The following is a 21,606-nucleotide window of genomic DNA, read 5'->3' on the forward strand; positions in this document are numbered from 1 at the left end:
GGAGCGCTTGAGAAATCCCCACGCTTGGCTCTCACTGGGCAGACTGGTCCGACGCAACCTAGGAACCAGGAGCATTTGCACCAGAAGATGTTCCTGAACTATTTGAGCTTGAGGCAGTGCCGAACAACCAGTTCAAGTGGAAAGGGAGGTAGGGAAGCAATGAAAGACAAGAGCAGCTGTGGAAATACCAAAATCTTTTATCTGCCACTCTTGTAAAACACAACAGGACATAGGTGCCGTACAGCCACTGCCAGTTGGGAGCTCACAGCCTGGCTGCTCTGTCGGCTCCCAAGCTCATGGTACCGCTGCTCCTCACCCTGCTTGGCCCTGAGATTGAGGCTCCAGGCTCCAACAATTCACGTTTACATCTCAAACAGTGCTGCCTCCCACCAGCAGGACCCGGATAAGCCCCACTTGTGGCAGTCACAGGTTGCAAAGATAAAAGCCAGTGGTAAGGCACTGAGGTACAATGGTGGTGAGGGCCATAAATACCAAGCCCAGCTGAACAGCTCACCCTGAGGGTCTTCAGAGGCCAAATCTGAGCTCCTGACAGGCAACACAGGCTGAATGTAGGCACCTTGCTTCAAAGAGAGGTGTGAGACACCCAGCTCAAGCCCGTGGCTGGATGGACGTGTCCCTCTGGGCATGCCTGCACCATGGCCCCACCACTTACATGCTGCAGCACAGAGCAAACATAGCACTGCTGGGGAGGGACGGCTGCACCCTCCCTGCTCCAGGGCGATGCTCTCATCACGCTCCCCTCCCTCCTGTTCACCTCAGCTTGCCCCCCCCACCTTGCACCTTGGTGGGACCGAGGCCCTCACAACCCTTTTTTATGTGGTGAAGAGGGGAGCTCGCTGAGAGCTTTGTCACTAAGCCAAGGGGAGAAACCCGGCAGCCTTCAGAGTGAACCACAGGAAAGATTAATGGTTTGAAGGCTTGGAGGGTGAATTAACAATGTCAGAGGCGCTGCCAATTGTCAGCGTTTTCGTCACCAAAACCAGAAAGGCTATTTTATTACATTTCAGTCTCCAGGGTCACAACCAATTTCTCACGAGGCAGTTATTTTTGCCGCTTTGCTGATCTACATCCCTTGGTATGCGACCATGAGCGCTGGCAAAGACAGCCATGGAGAAGAGGTAGGAGCAGTGAGGTGGGACTTCAGACATAGTGCTGCCTGAGAGTCTCTCGCTGGAAGGAAATGGCAGCAATTACCATAACAATGTACTAAATATCACTTCCCCTACGCTAAAGCTACTTTCATGTCCAAAACAAATGCTTTACAAGAATGTGGCGTTATGACTGCAATTGAAGGAGAACAGAGGGAAAATTAACAACGGCCCCCCCGCTGTGGGTCTTACAACACTCGCCAGCTCTGCCATCCCGCAGCCCGGCAGCAGAACCAGCAGCAGGAGACCCCCAAGGAAGGAGGCATTTAGAAAAAATCACAAGTTTTAACACCCCGTTTCCCTCAGAGGGATTCACAGAATGCGGTGGCCTGGTCCCAGTTCTGCACTGCCTTCAAATCCCAAGGGCCCGAGGTGAGGAAGGGCCATGGGAAGTGGGATGTACTTGACATTTCCATGACATCGGAGGGAAACCCGTGGGCAGCCTCGACGGGATGCTGAGCAGCACACCCCACGTGAAGTGATGGGTGGCTTGGGGTGCGTTGTCCCCTCACAAGAAGAGATGGGCACACTCAGCCCCACTTTTCATGGGTGTGTGGCAAGCAGCTCGGGGCGGGGCCCAGCTCTTTGCCAGGAGCACCACAGGACACGAGCACCCGCAGGCGGTTACATTGGGGTGCAGGTGGGAGCGGGGCAGCCACAAGGAGCCCTGAAGTTTTGCTGGCTGGAGCAGACGGGCAAGTTAAGTTACACCTCTAAAACCGTTTGGATGTGAAACTTTAACCGTCGTTTCCTAATTTTTCCTTAAGTGGGGGTAAGAAGGCTTTGCAACAGAAGCAGGGAGAGGCACTTACAGAGGTCAATGCGGCTCCTGTAAACAAAGGATCCTCCTGTAGCTATACAAGGCAAGTCAAAGCGGCCAGTCCCGCAGCGGGGGCAGCTCACCGGCACGGGCACCGGCTGCCGCGGGTTTCTCCCAAAACGTCCAAAAACATATATATAGAAAAATGCGGGAGAAAAGGAGAAGACCCCCATACACACATGGCTGTGTGACGATCCCCATCTCGGCACCGGCAGCCACCTGTCAGCCCCGGCTCGTCTCCCGCGGACCCGCTGCCGCTCCGTGCCGTGCCGAGCCGAGCCGTGCCAGCTGCCAGGGGTCCCGGGCAGCCCCTGACCCCCGCCCCGCCCGCCCCGGCCCCGCCGAGCCCTACCCGAGAGATGGTGAGGGGCTGCTCGAAGTCCCGGCCGCCCACCAGGCGGAAACCCCAGGGCCCGGGGCCCTGCAGCACGATGCGGAGCGTCCCCATGTGCACCTCGCCGCACAGCCCGGCACCACCGGCACGGCACGGCCCGGATCGGCTCGGCACGGCTCGGCACGGCCCGCCCCCGGCCCGCCCCGGCCCGCCCCGGGCTCCCGGCCCCGCGGCCCCGGGCAGGAGGAGAAGGGCTGAGCCGTGGCCGGCCCCGGAGGCGGAGCGGCGGCCGCTGCCGGAGCCCCTGGGGCTGCCGCGGTGCGGAGCTGCTGGTGCCGGAGCTAAACCCCGCGGCACGACCCAGCCGCAGGCAAGAGTGCCCCGGTGCGGCACCTCCGGGGCAAACGGGGCTTGTCCCGCCTCGGGGAGCCGCGGTGTTAACTCTGAAACCTAATGGTGGCGGTGGGCATGAGTTTCATGGTTTCCCAAATGGAGGGATACGCCTCTGGGAGCTGGTGAGTGCGCATGGAGCCTAGCAAGGGGATTACGTTTTCACTGGTTTAGCTCTGATTAGTCTCTGCTTTAGGCAGAATGTTGCTTTTATTTTTTTCCCGGTACCCTTACGGGTGGCATCACCAACAAAAGGAGGAATTCTTCATACAGGTCAGTAAGTGAGGCTGAGGCACTTTCTAGGATTAATATCCAGGAGAGAGTGATCACGAGCAATCCCCCCCTCACAGATGTCAGTTATTGCCCTCAGCTTACTGCCGCCCACCACATCACGTGCAACATCACATACACACGTATGTACGTGCACCACCTCCAGCAGTGATCCAGCGCAGTGTGAGTGATTCAATTCATCGTTCATTTAATGACTCAGTTCATTCAGCAGCGAAGCCACAACCTCCAGCACTTGAATTAAATTAAAAAGCTTTCCTATGAGCTGTACACATAATTAATGGGCTGATCTAGCTGGAGCTACTACGAGTGCAGGGGGTAAGGCTCGGACACAGAGGAGTAGCCAGCCGAGGAGTGGGCCTGCTGCCCAAGGCTTGCTGCCCCCAGCCCCTGCCTGCAGTGCTGCTGACACCGAAGAGCAGGAGCAGGGTCTGGCAGGACTGCTCAGGTACAAAGCCAAAGGTGAGGTTTAGAAGCACCTTCTAGTAAGTATGATATCACAAGATGCTCTACAAGTGGCACAGAAAAGTATCAAAGCAGCACACCTAGCCAGGACACTGGTGACCAGGCGCAGGACCCTGGAGCAAGAGCCCGCCTCAGGTGGCAGATGCATGTTAAGGACGCAGCCTTCCCATCAGCATTTCTAGACCTAATTTTCTTAATCATTAAGAAAAGCAGGATCTGGAGGTGCAGGATGCTAGGGAAGACCCATGGCAGACATCTACTGCTCAGTATGGCCACAGCCACAGGGGGGCATCGGTACAAAAGTGCATTGCTACAGGAACAGCAGGAATAGGCTTTATTTAATAATCTGTACAAGAAACACAGTAGTAATTCAATACTTCCATTTATTAATCATCAAATAGTAATCCACTGCAATAAGAAACAAAAATCAACACAAAAATAAGTTGTGGGGTGTGTGTGTGCGCGGGTGTGTGTGCGCAACTTAAAATGGCAAGAGCAAGAACAGAAATGAACCTTTACATGAGTAGGTTATATACAGTCAGTATCATCATGTTAATTTGCTGGATAGGTTCATTTGGTGTTATCCAATCTTAACAACAGGCCTAAATATTGCTGCAAATAACTGGAGGACAAACCCAAAGCAGAAAAACAAACCCATAAATAAGATGCAGGATTAATGATATCTCCTGTAGAAAAAAAACAAAACAGTGGTACTTTGTGTCATATTTGAAACCTCTTCATAGTGGATATTTTGTGCTAAAACTCTATGTGAACACACACGGAATTCCATCATTTAAATAAAAGTGGAAAAAATCCCAACCTTTCACAACTGCCTTTCTTTCCTCCCTTCACTCAATGTGTTTAAATTATTTTTCTATACAAGGTAAGTACATTGTCTGTACAAAGTTAAATATACATATTTACAGTCAAACTTCTGAGACACCGAGTCTTCTCTTCCGCTGACCTAGGCGGAAGACAAGCCTACTTGATTTTAAACCCAGGAGCATGGCTAATTTATCAAAACATATTGCAAGTCGTGCTAACAGTTAGTTGTAGTTACTCTTAATAAATCTGTATAAAAGCATCAGCATAAAAATAGGCATCTTATATTATTAAATACGGCTTATGACAAAATAGCAATCTAACCCTTTGCTATTTGTATGGTAACTGTAGGAAGCAGAGTCTGAGAGAACTGGTTTTGTTTATGCTTTTTCTTAATAACAAAATGTCTATCAAAAGAGTATCCTTAGTGGGTTTACAGGCAAGCACACAGGCAAGCCATGGTGTTTTTTTTCTCAAGGAAATACAGATCTCTATAAGTGGTAATAACTGTTGGAAACACAGCTTTCCAAATGGATTAGACTTTTTTGTCTGACTAAGAGGCGGCCAAAATGTGTGTATTTATCGGAGATCTAGCATCAACATTGTCAACCACCTCCCTCCCACCCCCACCCCCAAAAAAAGGCACCCTCAATGACACATTGCTCAGATTTATCAACGCCTCTAAGATTTAATGCCAGGAAAAAAGCAAAGTCTTCATCCCAAAGAGCATGCTTCAAATCCTCTAGGGCTACCAACAGGACAGGAGAAGCCGAGAAAGTGACTAGCCATAGGACTCAGAAGCAGGATTTGCTCTCACTGACGTTTTGTTTATTGGTTCTAGTCTTTGTGCAGATAAATTTCAAAACCAGGCTGATTTCTCTTTAGAAAAGATGACTCAGTTTGTTTTGATGCACACAATACACTCGCACACACACACCCTGCACAAAAGAAAAAACCCTGCAGAAGTAGGTACTATGTTACGTATATGAAGGGGTTTGGGCTTTTTGCGCATTTGCAGTATGTTTTGGCTGACCTCTCTGGATTAAACTACCAGTCCCAAACTCCTTTTCCACACAGAGCTCTGCAGTTAAACCATACCAACTATCCTCTGCCTGTGCTGGTTCTTAAGGTGCATGACATGAAGGAAAGGTTTTCTGTGGAAATGGAAGGCAGAGCAGAGTAAGTCTCCAGCAAGGCAGAAAGCCTGCCCTTCCTGAACCTTGCCAGTGAAAGGGAGCAGCTGCAGGCTGTGTACTTTCCAAAAGCACTATCATTTCTCAACACACAAACAAAACCTATACCATTTGCTTCCCTGAAGCCTTCTCAGAGGTAAAGTACTCCATACAAATTAAGATTATCACCAGAACTCTTGCTGGGGAGGGGAGAAGAATACACAAAGGCAGCACTGTAAACTAGAAACTGTCTCTTCTTCAGCAAACAAATCATACCCTGAATCAGTGGAAGCAGGGCTGCACATTCAACTCAATACTGTACCACATAACCACATCCTCCTAACACTTTGTCTCCTGTCTATTACATTCATAAATTGTCTCTTTCATTGCTGATTAAAAACATCATCTGGAAAACAACCCCATCTTTGTCGCTGTGGGATTGCTGTTACTTTACAGGTACAGAAGCTTCACGTAGTTGCCTGGGAAGGTGCCGAATTGCCTTGTTCTCCTGGACGTACCTGTAGCAAAATAAAACACATGGAAGCCAGAGTAAGACAGAGCCATGCAAGGAAGACTTAGGGGTTTAACAACGTTGAAATGGCAGCCCTTTCTGCTTCCAGGCATTGCTTTCTAAAAATAAATAGGAGTCTGGGCCAAAGAGCCTTTTGGTATAGAAGAGATCAGAACTAGTTCTGCTAATAATCATCTTTGGTCTTTCCTTTTAACAATGGATAAGGTGCTGGTGAAAGCTTCTGGGCCTATAGTCTAGGAGCCAAACTCCTACCAGTTCAGATGAGATAATCTTCCTCAACAACCAAGGATGAGCCTAGATTTGCACTGCTGAGATGGATAGCACTGTCCAGACTTAGACTATTTGAAGACACAGGGCTAGATTTTGCTAAATATACATCTGCAAATGAGGCTGGGTTTCCAGGGACTGCAACTCCCATACAAGCGTTCCCTCTGTCCCCTACTTGCCACTTTCTGTAACTTGTCACAGCTCCCTCAGCTTTGGAAAAGATACAGAAATCCAGATTTCCTTGGTTCCCTCTGCTGCTCTGCTGTGTGAGCAAGGAGGATCGGGAGGAAAAGGGAAATGGAAAATTGAAAGCAAAAAAAGGAAAATCTAGACAGCTAGCAAGGAAAATAAAGTTCCATCACCCTGCAGCCTAATTTTAATGTTCTTGGCGTAAAAAGATGAGAAATCACTGAAAAAGTTGAGTTGATCTTTTTTCATCCTGTTTTGATCCTTCAGATGAAAGCATCTTCCAGATGCTCTGCAAAATCACTCATCTGCATCTTAAAGAGCCCTGCTGCCTGGCAAGTGTCACACTCACCCACAAACCAGCCATCATCACATTTCTCCATGACATCGACAATATCACCATCCCTCAGTTCCAGCTCATCATCATTCTGAGGAGTGTAGCTGTAGAGGGCTTGGTAGCTAACTCTGAAATCAGAAAAATAGTACACGTTAGCTGTTGGATTTTCCTGACATCCTTTTGTTAAGAAATTTCTGGGCCAATTTGGTGGATGCTTGGGTCCCCTGGCTGTGGGGAGTGAAAATAAAGCTGATGTGAGACTTTCAATTCTGCATGAAGAAGCTGGGGGAAGTAAAGACTCATTTTAGGAGCCAATTGTCAGTGAACTTCAGTCACCAGTGCACAGTGCAGGTTACTGTTCTCAAAACCAATGGTGAAACACACCATTGAGATTAATGGCAGCTTCAGGTTTAAACCCAACAGAGATCACTGAAGATCTCAGCCTCGGTCTCTCAGATCACTAAACCAACTACTCTTCCCTGGACCTACCCAACAACGCATGAGGTGACTGGTGTTGGGACTACTCAATGTGCTGTGAGAAGCTAAGAAAAGGGGTGAACATAATTATTCATACCATATGAGCCAGGTGTAGCTAGTGGATGCTAATTCACCTCCAGCTTCAGACACAAAGGCAGTGAGAGAGCCTCTGTAAGCAGCATGAATTAAGAGCCCAAAGGCGACCCAGTCTTGGATCATGAGGTCATTGCTTCAGGCGGTATACAGACACAAAGGTCCCAGCTTTAGAATTCTCACTATGATCATGTGGCTATTTTTGTTCTTCAAAGAAAAGCTGTCACTTTCCCTGTAACCCCTGAGACTCTGAAGCTTTCACACCACCCCATCTTCACCACCAGTAAGAGACAAGCCTCCTGGAAGAGACAGGAGCCAAAAGGACTTACATGTCTCGTGGTGTATGACTTCTGTCAGGGCTGGCTCCTTGCTGCTGTGCTTGAGGTTGCTGAGAAATGATGAGAGATGGTTTATAGTCATTAGAGGTCACCTTGTGGCGAGAGTCAAGAGGCTGAGAAATAGTACTGCAGTAATGAACAGACTTTTCTGCAATGTTTATGATCTCATTGCAAACAGCTTCCTGCGTGGTAGGCAGCATTGACATCCAAGAACACCCAAAGAACAGTCAACAGGGGGGAGGGAGGGGAAAATATAGACAGGAAGAGATGGGACATTCCAGATGCAGCACATAAGTCCAGTTAAAAAAAAAAAAAAAAAGAAAAAAGTTGTAGATCCAGGTAAACATCCAGGTAGTGGAGTGCAGAAGGGATCCAGGTGTAAGCATGGAAAAACAGGCAAGATACAGAAGAATTTGGCATTTAGTTTGAAGATTTGTAACAAATACATATACATATATTTTAAAAAGCAGCAGCATAAGAGGTTGCAATTAGTTCTGCAGTGGCATCATTAAAAATGCTATGAAGTCAGTTCAAGACCACAAGGTGCGCTGCTTCATTCATGCATTTGGCTTCATTTAGCTTATATCCAGGGACTGGCAGCACAATTAGCCCAACTTCTTGTTGACTATGGCAGTTTTTCTAAGTGCTAAATTCCCTGCTTCTGTTGCAAACAAAACAACATAAATTGATAAAAATGTACCTACTTTGCAGCTAAAAATGGTGCTGGCATTTTATACTCTATTGAGATGTTTCTGCCTGGGTGAAGAGAGGCTAGGACTACACATCTGATTTAAACAGTGGCCTTACCACATAGCTCTTTTCAGACTCTGTGAGATCTGGTCCAGCTCTCAATGAATGGTGGGAAGGCTGTGTGATCACCAAGCAAATGATAAGGAAGACATTTTAGCAGATGTCATACTGGTCAGAATTAAAAATAAATAAATAAATGGTGTGCAGACAACAAAAGAAAATGAACAACTCCTCCCCTCCCCACCCCAACACCACTCTTTTTGGAAAACAAGGTCTTTCATTTAAACAAGACATTAGGGCTACAGTAATGCAGCACACAGGATGCTGCAAAGAGGAAGGTGACAGCGGAACAGAAGATTAGAGCAGGGACTCAGAGAATGAGCTGGAAGATTATGGACACAGCTACAACCAGAAATGATACACAGCATCATGTTGCATTCCTGTAGGGGTGAAAAACAAGGACAGAAGCACGTGCTTGAGTGCATCAAACTCGCTGAGAGGAATCTGCTGCTGGTTTTAGAAAAATCCTCAGTGACTTTGACATGGGAGAGAACCTGCTTGCTTCTTAAAAAAAAAAAGACCAGCTCAGGTCCTCAAAAGGCACAATGCAGCGTAGCCCCATCATCAATATCACCCTAGCTTTTACCACACGAGGATGCGAACTGCTCTGTTAATTCCCCAAACAAGGCAGAGCTCCAGGTCAGAGGAGGCCTTGACTGAAAACTCAGCTCCAAACACCACCACCTATGACTCTGTCTTCCTCTCCAGCCACACCTCTGCACAGGAGCTCACACATCCTAGGGCACAGCAAGGAAAACTAGGCTTTAAGGGGGCGGAGGTTTTATGGGAAAGGGGACTGTCGCTGAGAAAATCACAGAGATATCCAGAGCCTAGTTTTGCATGCTTTTGTATATTCGAACACCTACTGAAAGCAAGGGGAATGCTGTACGTGTGCTCTAGTAAATGGGATGCCTGAACTAGTGCAGTTCTAACAATCTGTGCAGTAGTGATTAGCAAACCGGATCAGGTAAGATACAGAACATTGCCTTCCTCTGTGATAATTCAATATAATACTCAACCCAAACTCCAAATGCCTCAAATTTATGCTTTCCCTCCTCCTCTTTACTTCAACAGTGCCCTTCAGTCATCCTGTGCTCTCAAAGATGTGGCTGCACCGCAGTCTTAGGGAAAGGCTTGCTTTCTCATGGCATCCTGGCACTGAGCAGAAGCAGAGGATAAAGATGTTTTGTGACACCTTCAGCGCAAGCATGCTCAAGGAGTTTGGATAAGTGTGGGGTGATGAGCTCATCCCTGCCTACTTCCCCTTCTCAAAGCTCCTCTGAACCACATCTCAGACCTCTAATACAATGGGCTTGGTTCCAAAGAGATCTGTCTCTTTTCTCAGGGACTGTGACCCACTCCGAGCCAACCCAACCCCACAACAACGCCCCCTTAATCAGCTGTGCTGCCTGAGGCTGGGATCTGGGATCACTGCCCTAAGACACAATGTCCTATTACCATGCATATTTCTATAGAGAGAAAATAAAATGCAATTTGGATGGGATAATTGCAGTGGAATTTGTCTTCAAAGAATTTACTGTGGAGCCTGAAATAATGACAGAATTTCTGGAAGTCATTTTGCCTGTCTATCATCAGCCCTGAAAGGTTAACAGAATAATTAGAAGTTTAAAATTAATGTTGTGCAGAGCTACTGAATATAATGCATCCAATTTGATGAGATCAGACCTAACCCAGGTGGTAAAGTAGCTGGGAAAACCAATTTCCAGTCCAAGGTGAGAGGCAGCTGTAAGAACAACTTTTTTTTTTTTCTTGAAGAAAGTGCTTCCTTGCTCCTTACTAATACATTAACAGCTGGAATTGCTCCATGAGCTTCCTAAGACCGCATGGTCTATTTCTCATTGATTATTTGTGACCTCCCTGGCCAGCTTTTCTCTAAAAAGCATTAATAACTCTGAGTTAAATTAGTTATTTGAGAGCTAAAAAATTAGCACTACTTCTGAATGCTCCATAGTACCGGCTTATACCTGTAATATCCGCAGGCACAGCCTACAAACATCAGTAACTTGGCCACATTCCCTTTCCTGGCACCTCGGAAGCACAAAACACAGAGGTTCCCCCCCAAAAAAAACAAAAACAACAACAAAAAAAACCAAAACCAAAACAAAAACAACAACAACAAAAAAACTGAGCCAGTCCTGCAGCTGCTGCAGTTAAACTGAGGGCCCTACAAGTGACAAAGCATTCGCGAACCATCAGGACAACCCAAGTGCTACCCTCTCTGTCACACTAAGTGCTTTGTTAAGACTAAGCAGATGCGTAAGTGCCTCTGTCTCCAGACTACACAAATATGCAATACAGCCAGTTCTGAAGCACAGCTGGCCACTGTTTCCACCTCATATGGAGTCTGAGAATGGATCTAAGGAGCACCACAGGTTTGTGGGAATACCAGAAAGATGTTCCATGTTAAGAGCTTAGAAAAGTCCCGAGGCAGGTGTTTGCTGTTAGGAAGAAAGATCCCGGGGCTACTCAATAGTGCTTTCACCACGCTCCTAGCAGAATCGAGTGTCATCAGTGTGTCTGCCTGTTGCAGCTCTTGTGTATGTGTTGTCTTCCAATCCTTTTCTGGTGGGAGTTAAAAGGACCACATGACCAAAGAGAAAGCTAAGCAGAACAGACTGACAAGACAGACAGACAGAGGCAGACAAACTGGCATCCTTCAGAGACGGGCACACAGCAGCAGCGATACTCCTGCATGTGCACAGAGAACCAAGAGCAGGGAGGACTGCTCAGGAAAACTGCTGTGCATGTCAAACCCCAGCTCTGGTGGGAGTGAGGGGAAAGCTGGCCCAAGAGCTCTCACAAAGGATGCTGAAAAGGCTGCAGTGCACAGCAGCCTGACCTAAAGGCTGTCAGAGTTAATGCAAATACTTCTTGGCCCCAAGAGCAGGAGCTAAAGGCTGTGTCTACAGCAGAAAAATGAATCTCCTGTGGGTATGAGGTACCAGTGCCTGCTGCAGGACGTGCAGCTGTGGCTTGGATAACCAGCCTTGTGGTGCTGGACCAGTGCAGCAGCAGCAAACCACTGGGTGGGGGTAAAAGCTTACCTTGGAGGCAGTGCTAAGTAATGAACACAGCATAGCTGGCCTGTGCTGATGTCTGAGCAGGCCTGTTCTGCCCACTCCTCTCCTTTTTGCCAGCACGAAGTGAGTGAAATTACTCACCTCCCTGTATGCCTCCGCACAAGCAGAAAGGAGCAGGCTGTCCCCAGACCAAGACTCCTCACACTGCCAGGGCAAAGCCAGGACCCTCGTCCAGCTGCTCATGAGGGCACAACCCTGCCTTCCCAATGTCTGCAATGGCTCGTTTCTATGTCTACTAAATGCTCTTCACATTTGATTAAAATCAATGAAAAGACAACAGATTTTTGAGAAGGCCCCCAGGGTATTAGCAGCAGTTCTGCTGAAGGTATCAGCCTCTGTATGGGCCTTGCAGGCGACGGGAAAGTCATTTGCACATATAAATCCCACTCCTGCTCCCTAAATAGCTGTAGGCTCAGAGCTGGAAAGGAGGCCAAGACTACTGACTGTCAAACAATTTTAACTTGACACTGACAATGGGCCGATTGTCAAGGCACATAACATAAATTTTGGCTTGACTTCAACTCCAAAAAAAAAGGCCACAGAGTCCTGTTACATCCAGGTGTAACACCCAAAATAGAAGTGCATGCTAGCCAGCATGGGAAATGAGGTGAGTAAAGGACACGGGAACTTCAGGGTTAAAACCGGATCTCTCTCTCTCAGAAAGCAGTCACGAAAATGAGTATCATTGGCAACTCTTTCCCACACTCATTCTGCGTGTGCAACTGCTTGATTCACTGATCAAGCCACGAGTGCTGCCCCCAAACCCACTGCTCCAACCTCAGTCCATTTTTTGCTGATTCTGAGCATTTTGTTTCAAACATCGCCATCGTGTGGGAGCTGCATGGAAGGACTGACGAGTCACCAGGAGCGGAGGGCATTGCTCATTACTGGAGCTGGGAAGAGCCACCACACAGTGCTGGGGCCGAGCTGGTTACGGTGCACAGACGCTGCTGTGCTCCTCTTTTAAGACGACTGTAGCTCTCAGCAGCTGAGCTGAGAACCTCTGAACTACAGGTATCCTACCTGAGAGGGCTGGGACAGGTCCCCAGCTCAGCTGATATCAACCTGAGCATGCCTTATCCCAGCTCTGAGACACTCAAACCCTGAATCCTGATCTCATGTGGTTAAACAAAAGCTGAACCAAAGTACCTTACATTATATTGTTCCTGCTAACAAAGCACCAATACTGCCTTGCAATGAAATCAAGCTGTAGGAATGCAAGGTCAGAACCTATTAGCTGAAGAACTGAAAGGTCCTGAGTTAATCTTTTGAAGGAACAGAAAATTAGATCCTCAGCTGGTGCAAACTGGCAGAAAACCATTGACTTGCAAAGCTATGTGGGTTTGCACCAGCTGAAGATTTTGCCCATACCTGTCCTTCTGCACAGCCTGGAAATTGTTTAAATTATTATATTTTATTTTTATTTTTTAAATGAAAATGCTTACTTAAATGGCAGGATAAATATCTTATCTGTCGAATCAGTGAATGGATAAACAAGCATATGACAAAACAATGTTGTGGCATGGAAACAACTCTAAGTAATGGAAGAGTAATCAGCAAAGATGATTACCTGTGGCTTATTGACTCTGCGTGTAAGTCTGGGAGGTGGCTGTGTTGTGACAGTAGAGGAAGAGAGGGCAGAGGAAGAGAGAGGAGCAGATGAACAGAATGCTTTTGAGTCTGCAGTCTTTTGAAGAAAAGAAAAGTTGGTCAGCTTGGCACACGCACTCTTATCACAATCACTCCTAGTGATAAGAGCATTTGCTATGCAGTAAAATTTGATGCACACACAGCAAACTGAACTCCATGCAAGGGCAGGTGCAGTTACCTAGTTGGTTTGTCTGAACTCACCACCTCATTCTGTTTTAAACATGCAAGTTATGCCTGTAGAAAATGCTGCTAAAAATACATCCAGATGGTAAACAGCAGTTTTTACACAGCTTTCCATATGCTTCTGGTTATGATTCAAGCAGAAATCAAGCAATTTGTCCTAAGATTTCCCAGGGTGAAATGTGTCATCTTAGAAACCACAGTCCTTCATTATTTAACATTGGCTAGATAGGGCATGCCAAGGAGGCTATCACATTGCATTCAAGAAGCTACTTATAACACTATGATTTTGAGCTCCCCAAACTCCCACTCCTGTACAAGGTAGCATGGGGATGCTGTAATGTATTTTGGCTGGCTGTAGCCCACAATGGACACCAAGCCAACTGAGGGCTGCAAAGTAAAGCAGATCTATACCAAGACTGTGGGCAGAAGAGGTAGAAACCACTAGAGGGTTCCCCTGTGTTCCTTCTTGTAACACACCTAAATACTCTTGGGGGAAAATAACACTTGGTCTAATTCGCATTTGGGGCTGGACCACATCACAGCATTTTGGATATGCAAAGTTAATAAATCCCAGTCAAAGCACAGATAAGAAGCAAGCCTCCCTGACTTAGTCTTGCACATCCAAAACTAAAGCTCATTAATCCACAGACTCCAGGATCAACCATCCTGTACTTCCACAGCAAGGAATAGTTTTTGTGATTCCACAAGCCAGGCTGACATTTATAAGAAGTGCTTGCATTTAGGGGGAAGAAATACATGCCATTACCAAAGATCGTCCATTGCACACTGGAAAATCTTTGAATATCAAATAATTGCCTGCATTCTATGTGGTGAATTACAGGGGCATGAGGCCTGTGTGACACTTTCATCCAACCCAGGTTGGATGGGGCTTTGAGCAACCTGATTTAGTGGGAGGTGTCCCTGCCATGGCAGGGGGGCTGGAACTAGACGACGTTTAAGGTCCCTTCCAACCCAAACCATTCTGTGATTCTATGATATGACACATCTGATAATAGCCACTGCCTGGGACAGTCACCTTGTTAGACACGACCAATTGAGTCAGTCCTGTGCTATTATCTATTCTAGACTAATTCTCACTACACTACTCCTGAGCCCTGTTCTAAAAGTTTTTGACCTGCTGTCCAGTGAATGCCACTGGTGAATCCTGGATGAAGGTCTTACTGTTACCAAAAGGACACGTGGCAGCCACTGGCTCTGTGTGGCCAGCAGAGCAGCACAAACCCCAACACACCAGTAAAATCAGGGATTCAGAGCAGCGCACACACATGCAGGAAAAGTACCTTCTCTTCCCCGCTTTGAAACTTTCCCAGATCACCTTTCCTCATGCCTCTTTTCTCTGCTTTACCTCCCTGCACAATAGCCATTAGCTCCTGACACAACTGGTTGTCCTCAGAGGAACTCAGAGGTCTCTTTTCTGGGCTCACACGCATGTCTAGCTGGGATGGTTTCAGGCAGCGCTCAACAGAGATCTTGGGACCAGCATAGGAACCCTGCTCGGGGTTACTGCTGCCCCCTCTGGTCTTCTGGAGCCAGGCTTGGCTGCCAGGGGTGCCACGCTGCTCTGCGAGGACGCTTTCAGGGCTCCCACCTGCCCAGCGAGGGGAGTTAGAGTAGCTCACACTGGGAGACGGGGAGCCAACAAACTTTTCTTCGCTCTGCGGAGTGGCCTGATAGGAACTGCGAGCGGAGGACTGAGGCCTGGATGAATAAGAGGGCAATGGGGATTTAATGGACCTGGGAGTCGAGGAGCCCGAGAGATGAGAGTGGTGGAGGCTGACCGAGGGGGAAGGGCTGGCTGCAGCAGAAGGCGCAAGAGAGTCAGTGTGAGGGAGGGAGGCTTCAGGCAGAGGAGGCAATGGAGGAGTTATGGCAGGAGTGGTGCTAGGAGACACTCCCACGGTCAGAGCAATCCACTCGGATGTGACCGCCTGCACCTCTGGAGATAAGGCGCGGCGTGCGAAAGGCAAAGGCGGAGGAGTTGGTGTATGGAGCAGCTCAGAGCTGGGAGACTTGAAGGAGACAAAAGAAGAAGAGAAAAGGAAAGAAATGAACAAAAATAAGAAAGGAAAATTCGAAACAACTGAGCAAAAGTAAAAGGAGAGTGAACGAACATGGAGAGGAGCAGATCTGTGACTAAGCATGTGCACAAGTTTTCCACGGACAGGTGCACCCTGTCAGAGAATGTGCTGTCCACAGCTACCCCAACCACGGAGTCCAGTCCTCATCTGTGCTCCAAATACATTTCCCCAGTCTTTGCCAGTATTCCAGACACAAAATGCCTTGTGGAAGACCTTATACTTCTTACCTTCTGCCATGCTCAAGCAGAAAAATGCATCTGGGACCACTTTCACAGGGAACCCCAAAGAAGCAAAAAGCCTCTCCTCTTTACACAGTAGTCAAGAATAAAACCACTCCTTTTAGGGACGATCCAGACAGACTCCAGGCTTGAGTCATGGCTGTCTTTCCCATCTGTCCTGTACTGTACATCCCCTCCTCCTGATCCCAATTCTCCACTTTCATTCCTTGCAGTCTCAACCTCAGAATGACCTTACTTCAGTCCCCTGAGTGAGAGAAGGGATGCACCAGAACCTCACAGCCACATCCTCGACATGTATGCTGACCTTCAAAAGCATGAGTATTTGCAGAATGAGAGCAAAACAAAGGGATTTAGAGACTCAATGCCTCCCTGACACATTTTCCATGGCAAACATTCTGGGATTCCCACATTCCCCATGCAGTTATCTGCTCCCATTTTGATTTCTAGTTTGAACTGTAGTATGGTTTATAGCGAATTCATGAGAGATCCCAGAAAGGTCGACTCTCTAAACTTGAGCTCATTTAGCAACAGTTGCAAATACTACAGGACACCCTCGTGACCCTGTCTCCCAAAACCTTGGTCCTGACCTGGAACATTTTGGAGTAAAGGTATGGCATGATTCAAGCTGACTGGGATCAACAGTAATGGCTCCTATGGAACGTAACAGTCCATGATAATGTCCTTTTAATAATCATAATAAAAAATCCACTCATCACAGTGGAGGTCTGCAAACATCCACTCAGGAGGGGTTGGATCGCCAAGTCATTCCATCTTTGGCAGTGAAACTTATTCGGATGGCTGTTAACCACAGCCCTTTCACCCTGGCTTGAATTCAAGCTACAGATCAGAGAAGAAAAGCTGAGCCTCCAAATCCCTAAATTACCCACTTATTAACCTTTCTGGTAAATGAAACATCACCTTTTCCTGCAGTTTCAGCATACCGCAGGGAGAACAAGGGCTTTAATGCACAGATTACTAGTGTTAGCTAGATCTTTATCCACCTATTGTTTCCTGCACAACAACGGCAACATCCCTCTGTTCCACAAGGTGCAGTAACCGGCTGCAGCCAGTCCAAATACCTGTGGCGAAGCTGTCATGCTGCGGTTAGGAGAGAGGGACATAGGTGGGTCTGGATAATCAATGGCATTCTTGACCACTGGCCGTTTGAGTACTTCCACGTAAGTGACAGGGAAGATGCCTTGGCGATTGGTGCCAGAGATTCTTCCTTCATACCAGTTCTCATCCACTCGTCGAATCAATGTGATCCTTTCACCCTATTGAAAGAATGGCAATGTAGTTCTGACTTCAACATATTAACATATGATCATTCCAAAGCAGATTACGTTTTTAAACTTGCTGCAGCTCATTTAAAATAATTTATGGCTCTCAGCCTCTCTTATTCCCAAATTATACGGTTCTTACACTAACCTCTGGGTGGGAATACTTTTCAGTTCAGAGAAGAAGGAGGTGCAGATCTTCTGGTGTACTTTCATGCTGCCTGCAGACTCAGTTACACTTACCTCATGTTTTCAAAGACCATATGTACTAAAGTCAGGTAAAAAATTGAATGACTGTGAGACCTTTAGGGGTATGAGATGTACAGGGAGTATGAGCTGGTCTGCAGTTTAAACTAGGTGTCTCTATGCTCTCTCATGTTTTGCTGACAAATGAAGTGACTTCCAGACCCCTAATATAAACTACAAGTACCACCTTCACATATAATGAAAAGAAGGCTGATAAGATCTAATTTGATCATCAAAAAAACTAGAGTTGGTTGAGAGATTAAATAGCATTTCTCTGTAAATATGCCTGACTGCTCTGAACTGCCGTTACACAACCCGTTCCTATTCTTTGACTGCAGTCAAATCTAGGCAGTCACTTCAGCACCACAGAACCTTGCCTGCCTGTGCTTAATAACTTAGCTTGTAGCGTGAAGGACAGGGAAAACAGCTTTCTTCTTGTCAAATCACCATTTTTATACGACTGCATGCATCTCCACTGGGGAGGATCAGACCACTGAAGATTTAATCTTATTGTAGCTTTCATTTGGAAATTTCAAGTTACTAGCATTAAAAAAACTTTTGTCTGGGTTCAGTTCAACAGCACAACAGAAGTCCCACCTTTCTGAAGGACATTTCCACTTGGGTATCGCCATTGAAGTTGAACTTAGCAATAGCATCTCCATATTCCAATACTTGCAATGGTGATGGCTTTTTGGGCTGAGCTTTCTCAGCTGGTGGAAGGAGCTAGAATGAACAAACAAAATCAAGTGAGTCACATGCAGAAAGTTCATGAAGTGGTCACTGGAGAAAGGGAGTGAGAAAAGAGAACATTTCCAGGTACCTCTATGTACGATCGTGGGAAGATGCCAACTCTGCCGTGGTGTTCACCTTCATACCAGTTCTGGTCAATCTGCTTGTAAATGTAAACAACATCTCCTTTTTGCAGAGGAAGTTCCCTGTTAACAACACAAGCACTCCGTGAGAATATCACTGGAGATCAGACGTGTTATCTGTCCAGCAACTCGTAGGTACCAAGATCTGCATCAGCCCTATTGATATATCACGCTCCAACCAAAGTGAAAGCTACATGTTGAGAATTATTATCCTGTTCACACCACGATGTGCAGGGATTCTCTTGTTCTTTGGGATCGTGTCAAAAAAGCAGACCTATGAGGGCCCTACTGACCACACACCCTCCCAGCAGGATTGTGGTCAAACTCAAGCAACAGATGCCACTGGCTGGTTTCTGTGTTGGATATGGAAGGTCTGAAAGTTGTGCTCAATTCCTGTTGTTGAAAACGGGCATTACACAAGAGCCTTCGAAAAGGACACATGATTTTAATGGAAACTAGTTTGCTGATTAGATGACCTCTCTCACACACAAACGTTGATCCTGTAAATATTATGCTTATGGTCAGCCAGTGGTTGTACAACCACTGACCTCACCTGGCCTAAAAACTGGGATTTCAACCCAGAGTCTTCAGTGCTAAAATTACCAGTGTCTGCACCTTGAGGAACGACCACTGTGGGAAGCTTGTACTAGGCTTATAAACCTACTACATGGGTCCTCACAAGAAAACCCAGCCTTTCCTACCATGATTTTCACAAGCTCTGCTTTATTTTTGTCTGATACTCTGGTATGTTCTCCTCTAGGGATACAACAGTTAATCCTTACATTTGCTTCAGTTTTATTACAGGTCCTGGGGAGATGCTGTGTAAATCATTACAAATCATCACCTATAGAACATATAACAAAACAATCCCAGGGCATTAGCACATGAGAAGAAAAACAGCTGCTCCTTCACTGAAATCTGCTTTTCTTTCTTCCCTCCTTAGCAACATTAAAACGAGAGACTCTCCAGGTTCATGAAAAGGCAAATGCTTTTCATAGTTTTTTTTCACAGCAGCATTCCCTTCCCTCCATAAACCCCCTGCTCTCCCCCCCGCCCCCCCCCCTCCCCCCCCCAAAAAAAAAAAAAAGAGTAAGGTTCTTGTTTGATTCATCACAAGGACCACAAAAGGGTTTGAAGGTACAATGCCACTAGAAACATCTGCTGGTATATCCACAGATATCAGGGGAGCAGTGACCAGTCTGTACCCTTATAGGTCCTGAATCAGGAAAATCCTGAGTCAAAGGCCCAGCTACATGATTAGAACTAGGCACCTGTTTAAATATCTTGCTGACACTGAGAAAGACATTTTCCTGAAGGACCACTACAGGCTACGACCTGCAAGATTCATATTACTTTCACCTGCCATACTGTGAACGCTTTGTTTTGACTGAGTTGCTGGAAAGACACACTCAAATCCAATGGCACAAAGCTTCATAAATGCTGCATCCTAGGGGAAAAGGCAGAGGAAGAACACCAAAGGCAATAGTAACAAGCTATACTCACTTCAGTGTCTGCGCTTTAAAGTCAAACTTGGCTCTAGCAGGTCTCATCTAGAGATCAAAAAAAAAAAATTAGCACATTAAGATGATAATTAGGTTTTCCATCCTCTTCTGAGGAAAAAAAAACCAAACTCTTCTATAGCTACCATTAGTCTAGGGAAGGATGTTGAATGTAGGTATTCTGCTACAAGCTGGTGTGCAACTGGTATGACAGTCCAAATATGCTGGATGGGTCTCCCTTACCAGGGCAAAAAGTGGTATAACACTTCTGGTATAACTGTAATTAATGCTCTAAAGAAAATGGATTTAACAGCAGTAAACGTTTAAATGTGACAAACCCTGGTTAACAAGAGCTACTCCAGTAACTACAGTTACTGGGACTCTGGAAAAAAATTCCTCTCAGTGTCTGAATCAGAAAGCAAAATTAACCAGCTGGGGAAAAAAAAAGTAGGATTTTATTTGATGTGGCTCTTTACTGATTATTACCTGGCCTTGATGAATTCTGCAATGTGATCCATGTATGGATTGGTAGCAAAGAGACGAAGGTGAGGAGGAAGTACAAATAAATCAGGCCTGTGCATAAAAAACATCTTCAGTGGCTAAAAAGCCAAAGAGGACATGTTGACAGCAGGCCTAGGCTTCAAAACATAATTTATCTGGCTGTTTTTCTAATAGCTACTGAATATTTAGACAATTTAAAAGTCATTTTGGTAATGAAGCATAAAATAAGAAGTAGATGCATTTATATGGCACTTCTGCATCTGAAGCTATGTAAACAAGAGGCAGACAAATGTACTCCATCCACATGGTGACCACTTCACCCACTGCCACTGTGCTGCACCTCTGGGGAAACACAGGAGCTGTAAAGAGCCACAGCAGCAATCCACAAGGCAGGAGATAGCATGTGGCCAGCACACCTGGCCTAGCATCCAGGGAGAGTCTAGGGAGAACTGCCTCGGGCTCATGGAAAAAAAAAAAAAAAAAAACTCCTCCTTTGTCTCTTTCAGAAAGACTGACCAGGTTGTACTCAGTGAAACATGCTGAGACTTTTTCCAGTTGTTTCCCAAGGACATTAAGCAGCTTTAGATAGGAGAAGAAACAATCTATTTTTTAAAAAAACAACAACTATGAAACAGTCGCATGGCCAGAATCAACAAGACATGAAGTTTCTAAGCATAAGGCACAGACAAGAAGGCGATGTAGCAATATGATGCAAAGGATGTAGAATGCCTTTGATTTACTACAAGTAGCTGATATTTAAAGGCATGCATCACAGGTGTGCACCAGCAATTCTCAGCAGGCATGCTTTAACATATGCAGCTTGGTATAGAGATATCTATTAATTTACCAGGCACAAGAGTCAAAGCAGTTCTAAATGAAGCCAGAATGGGAAAGGGGAAGGGGGATAAAAAAAACAAACGACATTCTCCGAAGAGCTAATGTTGGCCTACAGCACAACATTGTGAGAGGCAAATATTGCTTTGGGTCAAGCAGCAGACTGAGGTAACTAAAACAGACCTCTGACCCAGATTTCCTCTTTGCTGTATCGTCTACATTTAGGAGGTCCCCAAATCGCTCATTAGTGATAAACTGATGGTGCGTTGGAATAACCCCTGTGTGCCTTCTAGCTGCAATATCAGCTTCTTCTTGCTCACGTTTAAGCCGTCTCTGGTCCTCTAAAAGTTTCTGCCATAAAATTGCATAAAATGGGCAGTAAATCATCTAGTTAAGGCCATTTGAAAGCTGCCACAAATGTGACTTGAATAAAATTCCTGAGGTCCCAGCAAAAAGCTGGAACTTTACAGTTCAACATAAAACACCGATTTTACTAACTACACAATACCCTTTGATTTAGCAAGCACAAAAGTACATTCCCATTATCACATAACAGAAATCCAGCTCATACAGTGGATCTGATCCAACACTAATGGAAGTCAATG

The 21,606-nt window shown here is 46.2% G+C and overlaps 2 protein-coding genes across 2 annotated transcripts in view; both read right to left on the minus strand.

Annotated features, from left to right (window-relative positions):
- The window catches only part of PDLIM1 (PDZ and LIM domain 1), a 40,079-nt gene extending 37,541 nt beyond the window's left edge, over nt 1-2,538 (minus strand). The window contains exon 1 of the mRNA XM_035542341.2: nt 2,342-2,538. Within this exon, the coding sequence (XP_035398234.1) occupies nt 2,342-2,437 (96 nt within the window). The 5' untranslated portion in view covers nt 2,438-2,538. The remainder of the gene's footprint in view (nt 1-2,341) is intronic.
- A 1,239-nt stretch (nt 2,539-3,777) lies between these two features.
- SORBS1 (sorbin and SH3 domain containing 1) overlaps nt 3,778-21,606 on the minus strand; it is a 110,170-nt gene continuing 92,341 nt past the window's right edge. The window contains 8 exon segments of the mRNA XM_050711849.1: nt 3,778-5,978; nt 6,798-6,910; nt 7,682-7,740; nt 16,852-17,046; nt 17,893-18,018; nt 18,116-18,230; nt 19,671-19,717; nt 21,185-21,352. Of these exon segments, the coding sequence (XP_050567806.1) occupies nt 5,911-5,978; nt 6,798-6,910; nt 7,682-7,740; nt 16,852-17,046; nt 17,893-18,018; nt 18,116-18,230; nt 19,671-19,717; nt 21,185-21,352 (891 nt within the window). The 3' untranslated portion in view covers nt 3,778-5,910.

Source organism: Cygnus atratus, chromosome 7 (assembly GCF_013377495.2).
Source record: "Cygnus atratus isolate AKBS03 ecotype Queensland, Australia chromosome 7, CAtr_DNAZoo_HiC_assembly, whole genome shotgun sequence".
NCBI lineage: Eukaryota > Metazoa > Chordata > Aves > Anseriformes > Anatidae > Cygnus > Cygnus atratus.